Source organism: Myotis daubentonii, chromosome 1 (assembly GCF_963259705.1).
Source record: "Myotis daubentonii chromosome 1, mMyoDau2.1, whole genome shotgun sequence".
Classification (NCBI taxonomy): domain Eukaryota; kingdom Metazoa; phylum Chordata; class Mammalia; order Chiroptera; family Vespertilionidae; genus Myotis; species Myotis daubentonii.
In genome coordinates this window covers 164,818,108-164,839,394 of record NC_081840.1, presented here as the reverse complement: position 1 = coordinate 164,839,394, position 21,287 = coordinate 164,818,108, and the positions used below count along the sequence as shown (strand labels likewise).

The 21,287-nt window shown below is 47.9% G+C and overlaps 1 protein-coding gene across 1 annotated transcript in view; it reads right to left on the bottom strand.

Annotated features, from left to right (window-relative positions):
• C1H4orf54 (chromosome 1 C4orf54 homolog) overlaps positions 1–14,985 on the bottom strand; it is a 29,137-nt gene extending 14,152 nt beyond the window's left edge. Inside the window, exons 1-3 of the mRNA XM_059702488.1 lie at positions 14,980–14,985; positions 8,274–8,407; positions 323–5,754 (exon numbers count right to left, since the gene is read on the bottom strand). Of these exons, the coding sequence (XP_059558471.1) occupies positions 360–5,754; positions 8,274–8,407; positions 14,980–14,985 (5,535 nt within the window). The 3' untranslated portion in view covers positions 323–359. The remainder of the gene's footprint in view (positions 1–322; positions 5,755–8,273; positions 8,408–14,979) is intronic.
• Between the last annotated feature and the right edge of the window lie 6,302 nt (positions 14,986–21,287).

Below are 21,287 nucleotides of genomic sequence, written 5' to 3'. Positions count from 1 at the left end.
CAGGGCTTTTGTTTCTCTCCCCTGTCAACCCTCACCAAAGGCTGACCTGACAGATCCAAGGTTCCCTTTTCTCCGACTCACAGGTGAGAAAAACATACAGGCCATTTGAAAGGGGAAAGGCCTCAGGGACTGAGGCGTGTGGAGAAGAGGAGGCATGGCAGAAAAAATTAGCTCCTTAATAATTTGGGTGGGGTTTTGCTCTATTTTCCCAAAATGCCCATTTCCAGACAGCCTCCTCTGCTGTCAATCTGCCATTTCAAACACCGAGAAACAGGACTGCTCTTGACCCCTGAAAACTGATTATCAAAGTCCACTCACTCACCAGCAGCGGCTCCGTCCTGCTTCCTGGTGACCGCCCATCATCTGTGCTCCACCACAAAGCTCATGGTGGTGCCGTCGAAGGAGGGGGGCGCGATGATCCTCGGCCCCAGGGGCTGGGAAGTGATGCTGATGACAGGTTTGCCGTGCAGCTGGGCGAAGCCCTTGGCCCCCACCAGCTGGGATGTGGCTGCTGGGGCCGAGGAAGAAGCGGAGGTGGGAGACTGACCAGAGGCCGTGAAGTACGGGGCCTCGGTGAACTTGGCAGCTGGCTCTTTGCTGGGGCTCTCTGCAGCCATCTGGGAGAGCTCACTCCCCCCTGGAGTATGAGCAACTGGTGTGGGCTGCAAGGCGCTGGTAGGCAACACTGTGGGCAGAAACCCAGGGTAGATCATGTAGGTGGGTCCATAGGCCCCAGGACTCAGGGCCAAGGGAGGCACAGGGAGAGACATGGGAGCCACTGCTTGCTGCTGGGAGGTCATGGGCACATCCACATACTGCCCTGTCTCGGGATCAAACAGTCTCCGGGTCATGGGCTGTACCGGTGTGTCCACCAGGTAGTACTGGCCAGTCGTCACATCCAGGAGCATCTTTCGCTGGGTCTGCTGAGGCTGTGGCTGCTGGAAGGCATCTGTGGGCACCGGAGCTGGGCCTGCAGATGCCGGGGCAGGCATGCCAGGTGGGGAGAAGCAAAGGACCTGTGGCTGGGCCCCCTGCAGGGGGAAGGGCAGTGGCTGCTGGTGGTAGATAGCAGTGGGGGGATGCCCGGGGCTCTGGGGCCCTGAGGGGGCAGCGACGGACTGCCGTGGGTTGTCAGGTTTGGTAGGCCATGCTGGCCGGCTGGTTCCACTGACCTGGGAACCTTTGGGGCAATTGGGGACCTGACTGCGAGCACTCAGGGGGGGCAAGCTGCAGAGAGTGGCTGCAGAGGAGGCTGGGGGCACCTCCCTCCTCGCCCCAGGCCCAGCTGCAGAGCTTCCTTTAAGGGGGATGGTCAGGTAATTTTCACAGTCACTATTGCTCTTTACCAAGGTGCTGCCATGTTTCCTGTTGGGCGCCTCATCAAGCGGTGCCCGGGTGGCCGGAGAGATCTTGAGGGACCGGAGTCCCTGAGACTTGCTGCCCTTTGTTGCGCAAGGACTCTCTGGAGAAAGCCCTTGGGGGAACTTGCCAGCGACACCCCCAGTTTTCTGGATGCTGCTGGCACTCACCGTGAACACGTTCCTGTTGCTGGGGAGTGGGGGGAGGGGCTGCAGGGGCTGGGTTCTCTCCCCATCTTTGTGGGCTGGGGGAATATAGAGGGATCGGGGCCGCTCCCTGGCCAGGTTCTCGAAGGCAGCCGCGCGGGCAGACACGCTCTCAGAACTCGGGTTGGAGTTTCTCCGCTGCAGGCGCTGCAAGGGGGCCGCTCGCAGGACCACTCCGTCCTTGTGGCCCGTGCCCTGCTCTCCCACCTCACCCAGCCGTTTGGCCAGCTTGTCGGGGTCCCCCTCGGCCCCGCCGGCCCCTCCCCTCTCCTCGCTAGCGATGAGCGACAGGACGTGGCTGTCGGTCATCGTGGGCAACGGGTCGCTTTTGCGCTTCCACTCGTGCCTGTCGAAGCTGTAGAGCTCCTCCATGGACCGCACCGCGGCCGTCAGCTTCTCCAGGGCGTTCCGCGATGGCTTGGGGCCTTTCCCCCCCTCCTCCTTGGCCTCCTCCTCCTTGGCCTTCTCTGGGGTCTTCTGAGCAGAGGCCTTGGAGATGATCTTGAGCACAGGCAGGTAGGAGCCCTGCTCGGGCTTATTGGGGGCGATGGTGGCCACGGGCAGCCTCCCAGATGCCCGGTGAACCAAGACCGTCCCTTCTGGCGAGGAGGGGTTCAGGCCGCCACTGCCCCCTCTGCCCAGGCTCTCCCCCAGCTCCCGGTCCGTGCCGTCCTCCCTCTGGTTCACCACGGCCTGGCACGTGATCACCAAGGGGGACAGGGACCTGGATCCGCCAGCGGCAGCAGCCAGCAGCCTGGGCTTGGGCCCGCTCAGCCCCTGCTCGGGGGTCACGCTGCCCTTGTCGCTGCTGTCTCCGGACCCCTTGATGAGCTTCCTGACGTCCCTCACCTGGTGGAGGGGGCCCTGGGCCTTGGACTTGTCCCTGACGTCCCTCACCTGGAACTGGGGCACCTTTTCCAGGCTGTCCCCCCGGAAGAGTTTCTGTGGGCCCCGGGCGTTGTCCTCAGCTGCCTTGAGGGGGCCGGAGGAGCTGCCTCCGGCCAGCTGGGGCGTGAGCAGCTTGGCGATGCTGAAGTCCGAGCCCGGCTGCTGCACGCTGCCCAACCGGATCTTGATTTCCGGGGCCTTGGGCCCGACCACGGCCGTGGAGGTGGCCTGGGCCGCAGGGTACTTGGTGGCCTGTTTCCCCGGCTGCTTCTCCTTGGGTGTCTGCTGGATGTTGGGGACAAAGAGACGGGACATGATGGTGGACTTGCTGGCCGAGACCTCCCCGAGATCAGCCCTCCAGTCGCCCCCTTTGGGGAGCTTCAGCTTCCCCACGGGGGCTTTGTCCTCCCGCTTCTCGGCCTCTCGCTCCTTCCAGGACCGGAACGCACTGTTCTGGCTGCGGAGGAAGATGCCCTTGACCGTCTCGGAGGCGCTCTGCTTGATCTCGCACACCTCCTCTGCGCGTCCCTCGGCTGCGCTGCGGACGGAGCCTGCATGGCTCTCCCGAGGGGCGCTGGCTTTGAAGATGGGGGACTTGGACCCCGCCACGGGCCCCTCCCCACCCGCATCCGACACGCTGAGCACCGTGTACTCGGAGCTGGCCTCCGAGTGGCGGGAGCTCTGCCTCTGCAGGCCCCTGTCCCGCGGCCGCTCGCCGCCGGGGGCGCCCTCCGGCTCCCTGGCCGCGCTGGAGCGGTGCCGGTGGGAGGTGTCCGTGACCTCGCCCCTCTCCATCTTGAACTCGTGCTCCCGCTGCATCTTCTTGGAGATGACATTCTTGAGCAGACTGGAAGCGAACTTGGACTTCTTCTGCGGGCCCTCGGCGCGGGGCGCAGGCCTGCTGCTCTCGGGGGCCTCCGAGCCGTCGTCCGTGTACACCGAGCCGGGACCCTTACCGGGGCCTTGGGGGGCCCTGCAGGGCCCGGCGCCGGAGCTGGCTTTGCTGTCGCTGCGCAGATTCAGAGGCTCCAGCAGCGTGACCACGCGGGAGCCCGTCTGCAGCTGCTTCTGGAAACACAGAGGCGTCTCCACATGTTTGATCTCGCCCTCGACTTTGCTGACCACGAACTCCAGGGCCTTGGTCTGGGACTTCCTGGCGTGGATGCAGAGCTGGTCGGCAGCTGGCCTGGCCGCGCCGCCCTTGCGCAGCCCGGCGGCCACGGAGGCCGCGCTGCTCCGCAGCAGGCTCTGCTCCACCCGGGCTCCCACGCCCCCGCATTTGAGGTCCAGGAAGGTGGACCAACGCCCGAAGCCGACCTCCGAGAGCGTGGAGGACTCCCGGGAGCTGATGTTCAGAGCCTCGAAGTAGGGGTACGCCAGGCTCCGGAAGGCGCGGGAGGTCAGGTTACCCACCTCTTTGTCCGCATCGTCCAGCTCGCTCACGGCGCTGGAGGCCCCGCTGGCATAGTCCACCAGCTCCTTGGCCCGCACCGCCCCGCAGCGGGTTTGCAGGCGAGCAGGGACAGCGATGAATTTCTTTGCATGGTCCTGAGCCACGGCTGCAGCCGGGTCCTGCTTCGGGGGACTGGAGCGGTGTTCAGCAGCTGTGGGGCCGCGGAGGCTCATGTCGCCTTCATGCTTGGCAGCGTGAAGCCTGTTTTGCTTTGCACGCACGTTGCTAGGCTCATTTATAGCCCGGGAAGTCGGCTTGATTGATAGGAGGATCTGGCTTGCTGCACTCCCACAGCTGCTGGCTGCGGCGGCTGCCCCTGCCACTGCCTCCGGGGGCTCCGGCAAGGGCTCGGGCCCGGGGGCAGTGCCAGGCCCCGTGGGTGGGGGCGTGGGGCCGCCGTCAGCAGGGCCGCTGCCCACTTCCGTGCTGCTGGTGTCCCGACCACTGCTGCCTGCGCCCGGGCGGGGAGGGTCACTGCTGAAGGGGCTGGGCGTCCGGGGGGCGCTGGTGCTGGGAGTGGTGCTGAGGTAGCAGCTGTTGTCCTCCTCTTCGGTTGGGGTGGTGATGTCCCCCGGGGTCTCGTCGCTGCCACCGAAGGAAGCGTAGTCCACGAATGAGTAGATCACGTTGTTGTCCTCGAAATCCCAGTGGGAGGCGAGCCCCACGTCGAAATCCATGTCCTGCTCCACCTCGCTCAGCTGGATCTCGTGGGTGGTGATGTAGTGAGCCTCCTCGGGTTTGGGGGGCCCCCTGCTTCCCTGGGACTTGGCAATAATGTCCCTGCACTCTGTCCCAGCTTCTGCCCCCGCTGCTCCTCGTCCTCCTGCCCCTCCTCCTGCCTTTCCCTCCCCGGCTTCGCCCCTGGGCTGGCAGCGCCCTGCACTCTCACCGCTGTCGCTCTCAAAGCCTAAAGAGGAGGACGAGGTGGCCAGAGCCCCTGTTGACGTGCTGGCTTCATCCTTGAAAAGGCCCCCTTCTGCTTTGTCCACCGGGGAGGAGGTGGCGGAGGAGGAGGAGAAGTCGCTGCTGCCATCAGTGCCGGAGAGCTGGGATCTGGTGAGCTCCACAGAAGCAGGGTTCCTTTGGGAGGTCGGAGTCTTACCCTCTGGACTGCTGGGCTCCTCTAGGGCTCCCTCCTCGGGACTCCTGGAGGCCCTGGGGTCCCCAGCTGAGCACTCCGGACTCAGTTCCATGGCCGGGGGCCTCTCCCTCTGGGCTCCGGCAGCGCACATCTCCACATATTTCCCTTCTTGCTGGGAGGAGGCTGGTGGCTCAGGCCACGGCTGCAGCTGCTGCTTCAGCTCCTGGCTATCTTGAGCTCCGCTCACCCCGTCCCCCACCTCCCTCGGTCTGGCCTGCGGATTCGGCTCAGGAGCAGCGGCTTCCATTCTGAGCCCTCGCCCCGGTATCAGGGACAGGAAGAGACAGTGGTGAGCGCTGGGGTTGTCCTGGGTCCCTCCCTGGCCCTGGAGGGGCCGCAGAGTTGCCCGGAGCAGGGTCCTGCGTGCCTGGACTGGCCCCAAGGCTGTAGACACCACCGCCCCTGTGGCCACCACCTCCCAGCTCTTCAGCCCCTGTGGCGGGGCCCAGGCAAGGCTGAGGGAGGTGGGAAGGCTCCTGGCTGGGGGGGCAGAGGAGGTCTGTGGCTGGGGGGCTGCTGCTCTGGCCGAGACTGTGGCCACCTTCCTGGAGCTGAGCTGTCCTGTCCAGTTGTTCGCTTGGCACCGCCGGCCGCCAGGAGACCGGGCGCCATCGGCCATGGAAGGAGCAGCATCTGTAGGCCGACCCCCGGGCTCCCAGAAAGGGAAGGAAAGTATGTGCTGTTTCTGGTGAAGCCTCGTCCTTTTCCTGGATGGGACGAGAGTGGGTCACGTCATTCCAGAAATATTTTTAGTGTCTATTCCCTAGTCACAGTGAAACACACTTGAGGGTACAGAGGAGGCTCTAAGATGGAAAGAGAAAGCTGAGGGGGAGGAGGCATGCGGGGTCTACGCGTCTGTGATAATGGTGTCTGAGAAGTGTGACATCACTCCTCACTCACTGCCACTTTCAGTCTTGTCTGACTCAATGGGTTTTCCCCCATGTTCTTAAGTAAAATCCAAACTCTGCATTGCATCTCAAATCCATTTAAGGACAATCCACAAGGATTTCGAAATCTCCCTTGGACATACGGTAATTTTCGTGTTTGCCTCAAAAGCTAAGCATTTTCTTCTCGTTCACCTCAGATCAGATGAATTCTGATAAGAAAACTGCTCATAGAAATAAAACATTCTATCCTCCTTTTCCAAAAGTTACACTCCATGAAATCTAGTCTGTTCGTTTCAAACTGGGAAGAGTCCCTTCTAGAATCCTCACTGTGCGGACTTGAAGTACAGAAGGGCAATTTTCAAAGAATGAAAACATAATGCTTTAAGTAAACTTTAATTATAGTCACTAAAAAGGAGTGCATGAGGTCAAAATTGACAGTACTTCAACTCCCAACAATATCCACTCAACCTCAAAAAAAAAAAGTTCCCTGAACTTCTAAAACCGTGACAAGACAATAAACCTCCAATTAACTATGGCCTGAGCTGCAGCCTCCTGCTTCGGTTTCGCTGGCTGAATGCCAGACTGCAGGGCACCGAGTCAAGAGGCTTGAAAGAACAACGGACACACTTACCCTTCGTGAGTACAGTGCTGCCTGGAGGGAGCTTCAGAGAGGAAATGTGACCCGCTGGCAGGCCCCCTAGACACGAAGCCAAAATCCCAGTTCCCTGGCTCCGAGGGATATCCATTTCAAACAACTCAGTGGTTGTGCCAGTGAATTTGCCCAGCAGCCCACGATGGGGGTTCTTTGCAGGCCATTTTCAGGAAAGATCCCTTGGGTGTTATCAGTGGAGAACCACGACTCTTAGTTTTGGTGAGATCTGGCCCTCATCACCTGGCAGGCCCAGTTCCACCACTATACATAGTCTATGTGTCACTTATGCCGATTGAATAAAGCACTATTTTAAACATCCCCATTTGTGGGGAACAAAAATAACTCCATCAACCATTCCCTTCCAACATGAAAGCCACCCCCGCACAGAGAAATGTCCCTTCCTCTGTTGGGCGTGGGGGTGGGTATGGAGTGGGAGCCCCTAACAACTGAAGCATTTACCTTTCCACACGCAAGATGTGGACAGCACAGCCCTGCCACCGTCCCCATGACAACTCGGATCTGCCCACTTCATTGCCATTAAAAACACTACCGAGGGAAAGACTGGATGTATCAAGTATCGCGATGTGGGTATGAAGCCAGAGTGCCAGGTGAAGGGAGTAAAAGAGAAAAAGCAAGAGAGAGAAACGGAGAGAGGGAGAGAGGGAGGGAATGAAAGAATAAAGAGAGAGAGAGAGAGAGAGAGAGAGAGAGAGAGAGAGAGAGAGAGGAGAATTTGCCAAATTTGTGATCAGCTTTTTCATTACAGAGAACCACGTGTAGTGACACAAAATCTTGGATTCTCAATGATAATGAAAATTTAAAAATAATCACTGTAACTAAGACATATAGCACCTACTATATGCAAGATACTATTTGAAGCACTTTAAAATGTGCATATTAACTTATTTAATTCTCAAAACAACCTGACGAGTTGGGTATAATGACTGTGGTGATTTCATAGACAGGAAAGCTGAGGCACAGAGATGTATGGAGCAGGATTCAAACCCAGGCAGCCTTGCTCCAGGGGTTGAACCTTAGCCATTATGCTACAGGGCCTTGCTGACTTCCATGCTCAACTACTCTCTATGGGAGCCTGATGCTCAATTAGAAGGGAGCAGTGCACCCACTGGGCAACTTCATCTACATGACCATAAATAAATCACATAGCCATCTCTTGGTTGTGTTTTCCTTTATATATATATACCATCAAACTGTGTACACATTATGTGCTCAGGGATTAAGGAGTCTGACACTATAAATAAAATGAAATAAAATATAATTAGCTCCTTCAGGCAAACGGTATTTTTAATGTCCCATTTTAATTTTGCTTTGAGACCTTAAACAATAAACCCCGAGCACTACCTCAAAACACTGGGCCATTGCATACCACAGCTGATGGAAGGCAGTGTTTCTGTCCATCAAGGCAATTATAGTCTAAGGAGGAATTTTTCCAGCACTTTCCATATGGCCCTGTCTGTCATGACAACTCGAACAGATTTCAGTAGTTTCCCTCCTTGCATTTGGCAAAGTACAACATTGGAAGGTCAGATGCCCTGGAGACAGTGCATATTTGCTTAACGCCCAAGTTCTGGAAACCTGCTTCCAGAGTCTAACTTCTTCCAGAGCATAGCCCTAGCCAAGCTCCCCAAGAGACAAAGAGAGAAATTGTCCTAAAAGAGCTACTTACCTCCGAAATACCTGTGTGGCTTCTTTCCTCTTTTCTATCTCAATGAATGCCAGGGTAGGAAAAAAAATTGTAGGGAAATCTTTTTCAAATAAAGTCAATTTCCAAAAAGTAGGGTTTAATTCAAACCACAAATTCTATTTAAAAATCAAAGAAGCACAGAATTTGGAGTAGGACAGACTCTATTAAACTATGTTCTTAAAGAGAGAGACTCCTAAGTGGAAAAACAATCACCCATTGAAGGGTAAAGTAAAAAATATATATATATATTCAAACTGCCTGCTCTCTGGAATTTTCAGAGTTTGGGACAGTAGCTGTTACTATGAATTACTCTCAATTCTCTTGAAATAGTTTGCAGTCATTTGGTAGCCAGGGGGCCTTTTATTCCTTAATACGACTATAGTCATTACTTTTTTTTTACAGATGAACTCAGCGATTGCCTACCTGATCTCAGCTCTTGAGCAAGTAACAGTGACTAATGTCACAAGCATTAACCCTGTTAAGCAGGCACACTTGGTAGAACAGGCAAGGTATATTTGGTAGATAACTTTATATGGGAATTCAAAGAGCAATGAAGGAAATGACTCAGTGTCATTATTTTTAATCTGTGCAGAGAAAGTTTTTTTGTGTTCTCCGAAAGTCTTGTGAGATGGAATTATAGTATGAAAACTTTAATATGATTAAAGAAATTAAGAATGAAGGCCAGTCCTGGTTGGTTTCTCAGTGGTTAGAGCATCAGACCATGCACTGAAGGGTTGAAGGTTTGATTCCCAGTCCATGGCATGCATCTGGGTGCTGGTTTGATCCCCAGTCCCTGTCAGGATGGGTGCGGGAGGTAACCAATCCAGTGTCTCTCTCACATCTCTCTCTCTCTCTCTCTCTCTCTCTCTCTCTCTCTCTCTCTCTCTCCCTTTCTTTCTCTCTCCGTTTCTCTGTCTCCCTCTCTCAGCATCTCTCTTCTCCTTCCCTTCAAATCTCTACAAGTAAATGGAAATATATCCTCAAGTGAGGATTAACAAGACAAAACAAACAAAAAATGAATGAAGACCAGCTATCCATCAACTGGTAAAAGGGTATGATTATATTTTAGGTCTCTGACAGTGGTACAATCTAATAGATAAATTCAAAAGGAAGAACAGCTTCAGAGGTAGAGAAGTAGACTAGAAATGAAGAGATAGGTTTAAACTCTGACTCAAGCAAGGAGTCGGACAAAAAATTGTACCAAACACAGACATTCTCAGGATTCTCTGAGGTGCAATCGGAGATATTTGGTTGCACCCGAGATGGCTTTAAATTTTGCGTAAGGCTTTCCATAAACCCCCCACACCTACTTTCGCGCACTGATGTGAAGAAGGCTTTTCTGTTGGCCACTGCTGACTGCTCAGTGTGGCCAGCTACTTCTTAAGCAGACACACCTGAGAATTACTTCCAAAAGAAAGACACCGTGGAATTTGATTTTTACCAGGAGGTGCCAAAGAATGAGTGTTTCCTTATTGAGGTACATGTTTGAAATATTTTAGCTCAGTTAACCCTCCCCAAGACACTTGAGAGAGCAATTGTTATTCCCATTTTATGGATAACAAACGGAGGTTAAGAGAAAACTTGGACACTGCTTGACTTTTCACAATTAACTGTTGCTGGAGCCCTGACTGTCCAGCTCTGAGTGACTGAAGCCCACACTCAGCTGATGATTGAGCACTCAATCCATGAGGTGGAGGTCACAGGCTCCTGCGCACTGCTGGCCAATTAGCTATTCCACACTCTCAAGCAGCTGCCTGCACAGGGGACCAGCTGGTCGCCATGGAATCCAAGGAAATGAAGTAACAGGATTAGTGTAAAACCACCCCCTGTGAATAGAAAACAGCATGCACCACGAAGATGAATAAGTAGCATTATCTTCTTGTGCAAAGAAGAGCACGTTATTGTAGAATCGCTCCATGCGCATTGCAGACGCAACCCCTTAGCTATGCCCTTAAAACTTGGAAGGGCAGGAAGGAACAGTTCACCACCAGAAATAAAACGTTGACGCTCAAGCCTGCATACAAAAGGCAGAGGTGTGCATAGAAGGTTCTTTACTCTTCCCCTGGAGCCAGGATGTGTGTGAGGGGTTCCTCCATCTGGTCTCCCTCACTCCCTCTTTCCTTCTCTCAGTGGTCTCCTAGGCATGTTGCCCTCCGTTTCCCCAGCCCCATTCCTCTTCTTCTTTCTCTTGATGATAGTTTTTATCTGGTTCTCTCTTGAGAGAGCGGTAGAGGTTCTGGTGTTTCAGATCTTACTGGATAAAGGAAAATTACCTCTTCCAGACCAGCCTCAAAGTGAAACATTGGCAGAACAAATACATCTTCCTCTATGTCATCCTGCCCATTGAAGTGCCTAACTGTGAATGTTTGTTCCTCACATGCATGCGGACTGTGTTACCCTAGCTTGCAGGAGGCTGGGTCTGAGAGGGGTGTGGGGAAGGGTACCTCCTTGGTCCAGGACAGCAGGTCAGGGAAGATGCCACAAAAGGCTTTAACTGTAAGTTTTCCAAATGGGTATTGAAACACAATTTCAGTAATGAGTCAACTCCGCTGCCTATCTACAGAATAACATGAATGACTTATTTCTGTGATTTAAAAAGTTTTTTCTTTGCCTTTCAATTCTTGACATTGCATTGTAAAATCATGATTCATTTTATTACTTAGGAAAATATTTCATCTTTCCACATTTCTGATTTCAGTCTTCAGCCATTTCAAACATGAGCCTTTAAGTTATACTCAGTATTTTGTTTCAGATTTCCATTTCCTATGAATATTTAGAATCATGCTGAAAATTGTTTAAGATCTTGGTTCTTTTCTTGCTTCAGATTTCACATTCGAATCTGCTCAAAACTCAAGTACTAAAATGAAAAATAAGCAACTTTTTAAAAACTAATCTGACAGTTTCTATCTAGCATACAGAAGAAGAACATTAGGGTTTATAAAATGTGTACAGGGATGTTCATTTGCAGCATGTCGTGATAGAAAAAATTAGAAAACATCTAAATATTATTCAAGAGGAATGGCTGATTGATTACAGTGGATGGATGCCATGTCACTTCAGGCAGATATTAATTCTGCAGACGTTAAATGAACAGGAACATATATTCCAATCTTGAAATAATTTCCCTGAAAAGAAAATTACAGAATAAGATATATTAGTATGATTGCATTTCAGAAACAACAATAATATAGCTTATTAAGTGAACATATAGTTGTATCAACGGAAAATACATAGACGTATTAACACCAAACTAACATTGCTTTTGTATATGTGGGAAAGTAAGATTGAACAATTATTATTAAACTAGAGGCCAGGTACACAAAATTCATGCACGGGTAGAGTCCCTAGGCTTGGCCAGCGATCAGGGCCTTCCTTCCCCCAGCTCCCGGGTGCCAGCAGCTGGGGCCTTCCTTCGGTCCATGCCGCCTCTTGGTGGTCAGTGCACATCATAGCGAGCGGTTGAACTCCCAAGGGGACAATCTGCATATTAGCCTTTTATTAGATAGGATTTCCTTTATGCCATTTGGTGGTGCTTGAACTGTTACAGTACACATGTTTTTCTTTTATAATAGGAAAAATAATTTTATTTTGGAAAATTTTATTTCTTCTATAGTCTTTCCTTAAGCTAAACCCATTCAACTTAGAATTGAAGAAAAGGCAACTCATACTGGGGTAGACCAAAGTGAAGTTTGCTTCCTTCTTTTATTAATGTAGGAAATCAAGTTCAAGAATATCAGTGAGTTACTGAAGGTCACACAGCTATGAGTAGTGAGGGAGAACTAGAATTCATTTCTCCTGATCCCCAATTCAGTGCTTGTTCCTGTGTTGCTCAAGCTTTGTCATCAAAGTGACCAAAGGTAAGGGAGATTGAATTGCTTTCTCAAAAAATGTGGGTGTGTTCTCTAAAACAGCAAATAATTTGTTGTGGCATTATGTTTTACCTTAAAAACGAATGTGAATTAAGTAAACATACTACTGCCACATGCAATAATAGAGATGAATCTTTTTAGAAAAAGAAGAAAGCTTCAAACAGAACATGCTAAAGTATTCTATTTATATAAAACTCTACAACAGGACAAAGTAATCACTAGTGTTGGATGTCAGGGTAGTGATTACTCTAGTGATGGTGTCAGAGCAGGGGCAAGGGCGTTTCTGCAGGGCCAGAAGGTTCTATGTCTTCATCTTGGTACTGGTTACATGGATCATTCACTGTGTAAAAGTATATCACACTTGTCATTGTTCACTCTTCTGAATGTTTGTTATAAAATATGTTCATTAAAAATTAATATGATTTTTAGAACCATGAATACCCATATCCATTTTCATATGCATTTTTCTAAAAATCTTAAAATAAAGTTGATACGCTATTAAAATATGCAGCATTTGTTTTTGTCACTTCACATACTCCTTGGTACACTCCAGAGGTGTCCATAGCCCTGGCTTTGATGAGAAGCATGATGTCACGGCCATCGCTGGCTGTAGCAGTACATCAGAATATTCCGGGGCCTTCAACCAAGTGTTCCAGTTGCACTGCAAGAGTTTGAATAATGACTCCACTTTTCCTACCCATATAACCGAGGACAAGGAATTTAACTTCCCTTTATTCCAATAGGGCTCACCTTGATAGGGCTGTGAGGATTAAATTAGCTAATCCATGTAAAGCACTTAACAAAAAGACAAGGCCATATCACGCAAGGGATACGTGTTAATTATTGCTAACTATTGTTATTCTATGCAGAAATTTTAACTCTTTCCCCACCCCTGCAACCAGGATACTCCACATTGCTTTATATGTATCAGATGCTCACTGTTTTTTTAATTGAATCAAATCCAATGACTCCTCATGGTCTATAAGAGAAAGTCCATTTCCTTAGTTCGCATTTAAGTTTGTCCCCATTTCAGTCCCCTCCTGTTTTCCAGCTTCAGTTTCTTCACTGTCCTATATTAATCCCCATCCCAATCACACAAGTCTAAAACCATTTCCAAGCATGCCTTGCATTTTTCTTTCTCATAATGTTTCTCTGCTTATGTCTTGCACTCGCCCCACTTCCAGAAATATCTTTGAGCTTCCATAATTAAGACCATGATTAAATTGATCTCCTATGGCAATGCCTCTAATCTTTTTTGATTCACAAACCCTTCGAGAATTTAACAATTTCAATTTGACAATTTTCTATCTTAGAAAAATAAATAAATAAATATATATATATATATATATATATATATATATATATATATATATATATATACCATCCATTTTTTAAGGTTTTACAATCCCCCTGGATCTTGGTCAGTCCCCCATGTATGGTCTTAGACTACCTTATACCCCATGACAGAGTGACTCATTCCCAATGCCCACAGTAATTCCTCTCTGGATTATGGAAGTGTTCCCTACCCCCTTTTCTTTGGACAAGTACTTTGACTTTCATGTGTTTTTCTCACTGCCAGAATGTAAGTATCTGGAGGATAAAGGCTTTGATTGTTACATCTGTTTGCCCACAATGACTAAGCAGTATGCCTTGTATATTTTTTTTTAAATTGTGAGTCCACTTTTTTTAAAACAAAGGTGTTGCTGGGCAGGAGTGGCTCAGTTAGTTGAGTGTCATGCTGTGCACCGAAAGGTTGCTGGTTCCTTTCCCAGTCAGGGCATACACCTGGGTTGCAGGTTTGATCCCTGTTCAGACATGCATAGTGGGCAACCAATTGATGTTTCTCTTGCAACTCTCTCTCTCTCTCTTCCTTCCTCTCTCTAAGCATGTCTTTCCTTGGGGGAGGATAGATGTATTGACTAATTGTCCACTCAGGTGATCTCATCCTGGTCTATGGCTTTAAACACTTTACATTTACTGGTGGCATCAATATTATGCCTTCAGCCTACTGTCCTTCACTTTCAGATTCATATATCCCATAGGCTTTATTACACTTTCATATGGATGTCCAATAGATGTCACAGATGTAACATGACAAGAAGTGAACTCATGGTTGTTTGTAACACCCTTTCTTTTCCCAGCCAACCTAATCTCTATCCCAGTCTTTTTTCCGTCTCAATATTTGGCACTTCCATCAATTGAGACCTAGTTTCTCCCTTTTACTCTGCTCATCCCCATTCCATTCTTAAATAAATCCTCTCAAATCAACCTCCAAAATGTATCCCAAAGCCATTACCTACTCTCCATCTCCTGAGCCACCACTGGTCCAAATCCTCACCATTTTTACACAGCCTCCAAACTGATCTCCCTGCAACCTCTTTGTCCTTCTGCCATCCATTCTCCAGTTGTCAGAATGACATTTTGCAAATACAAATTAGTGTTGCCACTGCATTTTTTAAAACTCTTCCATTTGCATTTAGCATAAACTTCAAACCATGGGTGACCTCACACCCTCCTGGGACTTCAGGGCAGCTCACAGTAAACTCTGGTCATAGCAGTTCTCTCTCTCTCTCTCTCTCTCCTCCAGCAGCAAGCTCTTCCTTGCCTTGGGCTATCAATCTGTCTGAAAAATTCTTCCTCCCTTCCCCTGGCTCTTAATACCTGGCTTATTATCCTTCCTGGTAATCTCATTTCCTCAGGAGAGCTTCCCTGATCACTCAGCCTAAAGTGGGCCTCAGAATGACCATGTATCCCATCACCCGGTATATTACATTACATTACAATCCAATTACTTTTATAAAATTGTTATCCCGACTTACTGCCATCTTTCCCACCAGAATTTAAACTCTCTGTAGGCAGGGGTCATGTCTGAGTTGTTTATTGTTTTAATTTCAACATCTAGGGAAATATAAGCTTCATAAAGGCAGAAATTTTCTTTTCTTCCTTCCTTTCTTTCTTTCTCTCTCTCTCCCTCCCTTCCTCCCTCCCTCCCTTCCTTCCTTCCTTCCTTCCTTCCTTCCTTCCTTCCTTCCTTCCTTCCTCCTTTCCTTCCTTCCTTCCTTCCTTCCTTCCTTCCTTCCTTCCTTCCTTCCTTCCTTCCTTCCTTCCTTCCTTCCTTCCTTCCTTCCTCTGGTATCATCCCTGAGCCTACAAAAGGGCCTGCCACACAGTAGGCACACAACAAATCTTTGATGACTATTGAATAAAGGGTAGGAATCCAGTAAATGTTGTTGGGCTCCAACCCCAACAGGTCCAGGGGTTCCCAAAGGTGTGGGCGAAGAAGGAATCACACGGAGGCAGCGTTCAGTTGACCAGCATGGTTGGGTTCTCTCGCCTGGTTCTATCCAGGATCTCCAGCCAGGTTCTGTCCAGGTTCTCCAGCCAGGTTCTGTGTTTTATTGTCTTGTTACATCTGTATTTATACCAGTTGATTTTAATCCTATCAATTTCTATTCCAAAGGTTAGGGCGTTTCTTATCTCCATTACAGGGAGTAAAGATTATGTGGCTTAAGCGAGATTGTTCATAGTTAAAGTGATTAACTACCCACCTGGTACTTAGTTAAGGGGTTTTATTCCCTCCCTAACTCCAGGGAAAAATCCCCACCTGGGGAAACAACCTTTCTCGGGGAGGTGACTTTGGTTAAAACACATAGCGCCAAGAAGGGGAACAAACATATTAAGAACAGTATGCCATATATGCCAGGTCCCTTGAAACATTATGCTGTGCAGATGTTTCTTCCCTGCAGCGACTGTGTCAAGCAGCAAGGATGGACCGGCTTCCGGAAAAATGTTATTTTATCTATATTATTAAGTCAATCAATCAATAAATTATTTAATTATTACTTTTGGATAACTAGAGAGAAGCTAGCAAAATTATTTAGGGAGAATTCTCTTTAAATGGATAGCTAAAAATGATATGTAACTAATGCATTCAAGCATTGTGATCTATGGGTATTATTAATATATTGTTTATAAATAGTCATATCCAAAGTCCTTAGAAACACTTACATTCAAAACTTAACAAACCATTCCTCTGTTATCTCATTAACCTTATACATTTGCTAAGTAACATATTTTTAAAAAATAACACAAAGATAAACGTCTAGATATATTGTTACCAAATAATACAAATTCAGGATGAATGAATCCTAAAACAATGACTTTTGCTGATTATTCCACTCAACAGTGAAAGAGAAAAATTCAGAACAGGCCTCTTTGGCACATTCCACAGCGTTTCATTAAATCAGCTACTGTCTCCAAGACAACTCTTTGCTTTCTATAGACTGGCCCATTAGATCACACAAGAGCCTCCTGGGCCAGAAGATGTCTCTGAATATATAGTCTTTATATTTATAGGGGCCATTAGTCAAGAAGGACTGTTTACTTTAAGCTCAGAAAGCTGACCTTTCTGCCAGCAGCCACGGGGGACAAAGGGTGCAAGGACATCTGACTTTCACTGCGGAGCTTCTGGGCTTAGTGGGATTACCAAGGAAGGAGAAACCAGGCAGATACATTTCAGGCCTGCGGACCCTTCTTATATTTACAACAAGATGTTTTCCTAGTAACAGTTTATTTTGCTGAAAATATTTAAATAAAAACTTCCAGAGCTTCTTTTGGAAAGATGGGTTTGCATTCCCTCGTCAAGCACCGGCCTGACTTTAATGTGCTCTATTTTAGTCCCTATAAACATATATGCCCGTCCATAAGACTTGCGTGTTCTCTGTATAATTACCACGCACAGCCCCTAAGAAACGTGTAGGTGCAGAGGAGTTTTCTGGCCGGCTCTGGTGACCTGTCCTCTCCGTGTGCCCTCAGCAGCCAGAGCAACCAACGCATAGGCATGAAAACCATTTCTAACTCAACACAGCACTTCCAATATGACAGCTCACAGGATACTCTCCCTCTGACTTTGGAATATGTTCCCCTAGTTTTTATGTTTGTTTGTTTGTTTTTACTTTTAATAAGATCTTATCACCATTTATCCCTTCTCTGTCCTCTTCCCTCTTCCACCTCCACCAACCCCCTCCTTCCCACAATCACCACACTGCTGTCCATGTCCATGAGTTCTTTCTCTTTTTTTTTCTGTGTTCCCCTAGTTTTGGAAGGTGTTCTCACCCAAGTGTTCTCCCAGTGTCTTAGTGTGACTAGAGCAACCTTTGGACAATTCTGGATAAGATCAGAAATGCATGCTCCCAAGTCACTCTGACCTTGTTGCCTTCTCTATTCCTGGTGAATTCCAATATCTGACAGGGAGACCCACCTTGACAATATTCAGATCTGAATTAGTACTTGGAACCAGGAGAGAGCTATCCTATGGGCTTCTCACTCACTGGAGGCCATTTTAACTCACATTGAACTCACAGGCTCATTTGGCTTCTAAGACTGTGCTCACAGCAGAAGGCAAGTCAGGTCAAAATTGGAAATCCCTTAAATTGCCCATAAGTCTTATTTCAGGGTTTTGAATATACAACCCTGTACAATATATGTGAGTATAATATATGTGAGTGAGCATAATTATGTGAAATATATAATGTGTAAGTGTACATTTATTCAGTATATAGTAAAGGGTATATACATTGAGTGGCCAGATTATTATGACCACCCCATCAGTACTTCGTTGGGCCACCTTTTGCCTTCAATACTGCGGTGATTCTTCTTGGCATTGGCTCCACGAGATGTTGAAAGGTGATGCAAGGAATCTGACACCATGACTGATGAATAGCACTGTCCAGTTCTGTGAGATCTGATGGTTGTGGAACCAGCTGCCTGATGGCTCTTTTAACTTTGTCCCACAAATGCTCCATTGGATTGAGATCTGGTGATTGTGGGGGCCACCTAAGCAAGGTAAAGTCTCCCTCATGTATTTGAAAGCACTCCTGCACAATACGAGCACCGTGGCACGGCGCATTGTCTTGTTGGAAGAAGCCATCTCCATTGGGATATGCCATCAGCATGATAGGATGAACTTGATCAGCAATGATACTTAGGTATGTTGTGCTATTCAGACGTTGTTCCACACGAATTAAAGGGCCCAAATCATGCCAGGAAAACATGCCCTAAACCATAACACTGCCCCCACCAGCTTGAAGGGTTATATTCATGCATGTGGGGTACATGCTTTCATGCTGTTTCTGCCAAATTCTCACTCTGCCATCTGCATGATGCAACTGGAAACATGATTCATCGGACCACATGACTTTTTTCCAATGCTCGACTGTCCAATCCTTGTGTTCCTGTGCGAATTGGAGACGTTTTATCTTGGTAACTGCAGACAGCAAAGGTGTTCAAACAGGCCTTCGGCTTCCATATCCCATACGATGCAGTGTACGGCTAATCTGCCTACAAACGTCAGGTGGTCATAATAATCTGGCCACTCAGTGTATATATGCAAAATAATACTTTGTAACATTTTATTTCCTAGCCTCCCATTCCCATAAACAGAGTGGTTGTATTGACATTAAGCAAATGCATTTGAATTCAAGGCTCTTTACTTCAAAGGTGAGAGGCACCTCTTAGGCCAGTGATGGCGAACCTATGACACGCCTGTCAGAGGTGACATGCGAACTCATTTTTGGGGTTGACTTTTCTTTGTTAAATGGCACTTAAATATATAAAATAAATATCAAAAATATAAGTCTTTGTTTTACTATGGTTGCAAATATCAAAAAAATTCTATATGTGACACGGCACCAGAGTTAAGTTAGGGTTTTTCAAAATGCTGACACGCCGAGCTCAAAAGGTTTGCCATCACTGTCTTAGGCTCTAAGTTCTATCTTAAAGCTTTGCTTCTCTTCTATGCTTGAAACAAGCCCTTTTGGAACCAGCTGTGTGCCTTAGATATTGTTTCTCTGGAAAAAATATCAACGAATAGCAATAACTTTAATTAGATAAATCAAATAGTCACAAGAAACCCATGTCTGGGCACCCATCAACCCAACTGATTATCTGGGAAGGCAGGCAAGTTTTTCTTTCCTAGACAGAGCCCTGATCTTTCCAAACTTCTATCTGTTATTTGCTGCTTTTCTTCTATGAAATAATTCATTCACCTGATGGGTGTTTAGTGTGAGACCTGAGTTTTTTTAAAAAGCCAGTAAACATAAAAGACGTTCCATTTCTAATATTTGTAGTATGCAATCAAACTTAAGTTAATCAAAGTGACTGAAGCAAATGCCTTGTGTATGTGTGTATTATATGTGGAGTGGGCATGGAGGGTGGGAGGACTGGATTTTACAACTTCCAAGCAAAGTGTTGTGACTCTCAAAATGTACTTCTAGACCATATGTTTATCCCTTTGCTGTGAACAGTGTGTCTCATTTCACACTTTGAAGAACTGCACATTTTAAAGTTCAACTCCCACTGCTACTGGCAGGAAGAAGACTGTGTTGATGACTCCATGGAGAAAGGAAGAATGCTCTCCCTTCTGTCTGGTGAGTGGACAATGTAGAGGACTCATAATGAGGTACCAGGCAACTCTGTAAACTGGGAATAACAGTAGCTAATAGGTTTGAGGTGAGGATTAAAAGAGGTAAAACATGTGAGTTTCTTAAAATAGTGCTCAGCATAGGAAGCCCTCCATTGTTGTTGATAAAGTTTCTAGTGCTGGTGTCATGACAACAGGCATCCTGGGGAAAAGTTTAGATCTTTCTGAAATCATCTAGTAAAGCAGTGGTTCTCAACCTTCTGGCCCTTTAATACAGTTCCTCATGTTGTGACTCAACCATAAAATTATTTTCGTCGCTACTTCATAACTGTAATGTTGCTACTGTTATGAATCATAATGTAAATATCTGATATGCAGGATAGTCTTGGGCGACCCCTGTGAAATGGTCATTCGACCGCCAAAGGGGTCACGACCCACAGGTTGAGAATGGCTGTAGTAAAGTTTTTAACTTACTCCAAAGATAAAAGGAAGGTAGGGTTCACCTTTAAGACTAGATAGTCCTTTTGAAACAAAGATTCAGCCAAGCTTCTCATCTTTGGTAACCTTTAGAGGGAAAGAACTGAGTTTGTGAGTTCCCCTGTTGGAGAATGAGTAAAAATCTGGGGGAAACAAAAATGGCTTTATAGGTCATTTAGTTCAATCCAATTACTTTAAACTTGATAAGATTGAGAACAATGAGACACCACGGTAACAGCTATTTGTCACTATTAGTAGGTCTACATTACAAGTAGGTTTTCTTTCCTCATTTGTCAAATTCCATTAAGAAAGGAAAAATCAAAGTTATGTTAAACTATGAAATGGAAACATAGCCTAATCTTTTAAAAATAAAGTGAACTCTATGTAAGTTTTAAAATTAATCCTATTGTGGGTATTTAACTTATCCCACAAAGTTTTTTAGACATGTGGCCAAAGCTATAGTTGAACAATTTATGCATTTTCACTATCTATATATATAAAACCCTAATATGCAAATAGATTGAAAGGTGGAACAACTGAACAACTGGTCACTATGACATGCGCTGACCACCGGGGGGCATGCGCGAAACATGGCAGGCGTCGGCCACGGTAGGATGGTGGAGCAGGTGAGAGGGGGGCGCCAGACCAAGGTGGGGCACTAGTCACTGTCATGGTGGGGGGGCGGAGGACAGCCTCTGGTAGTTACTGAAAGTTCTTTGCTCCCGTGCACCACAGTCCTGCCTGGCACTCACACCTGCTGCCAGTGCCAGCCCTGCTCTCACCTGTGCCAGTGCTGATCACCCCTGAGGGCTTCTCCACCTCCCCCTGCTCCTGAGGGTCAATTGAGGCAGCAGCCGCCACTCCCACCCACTGACAGTGCTGACCCCACTCACACCAACTGCTGGTGTTGGCCCCAATTGCTCTGTGCCATCAGCAGGTGCGAGCCTGGGGCCGGTGCCATCAACATGTGGGAGTGGTGGTGGCAGCGGAAGTGGGGCTGCTGGTAGACAGGGAACGGGGGGAGGGGGTTGTGGTGGGAGGGGTTGGGCGAGGGCGCAGAGGATGGGCCGAGACCCGCCCCTGTGCCCACCGCAGCCTTGGGGCCCACAGTTCCTTTCAAGGTGCACGAATTCGTGCACTGGGTCCCTAGTAGATTTAATAACAGGTCACTTACCTGTAAAAAGAGTAAACAATAGAAATATAAATAATGCCCAGCTGGTGTGACTCAGT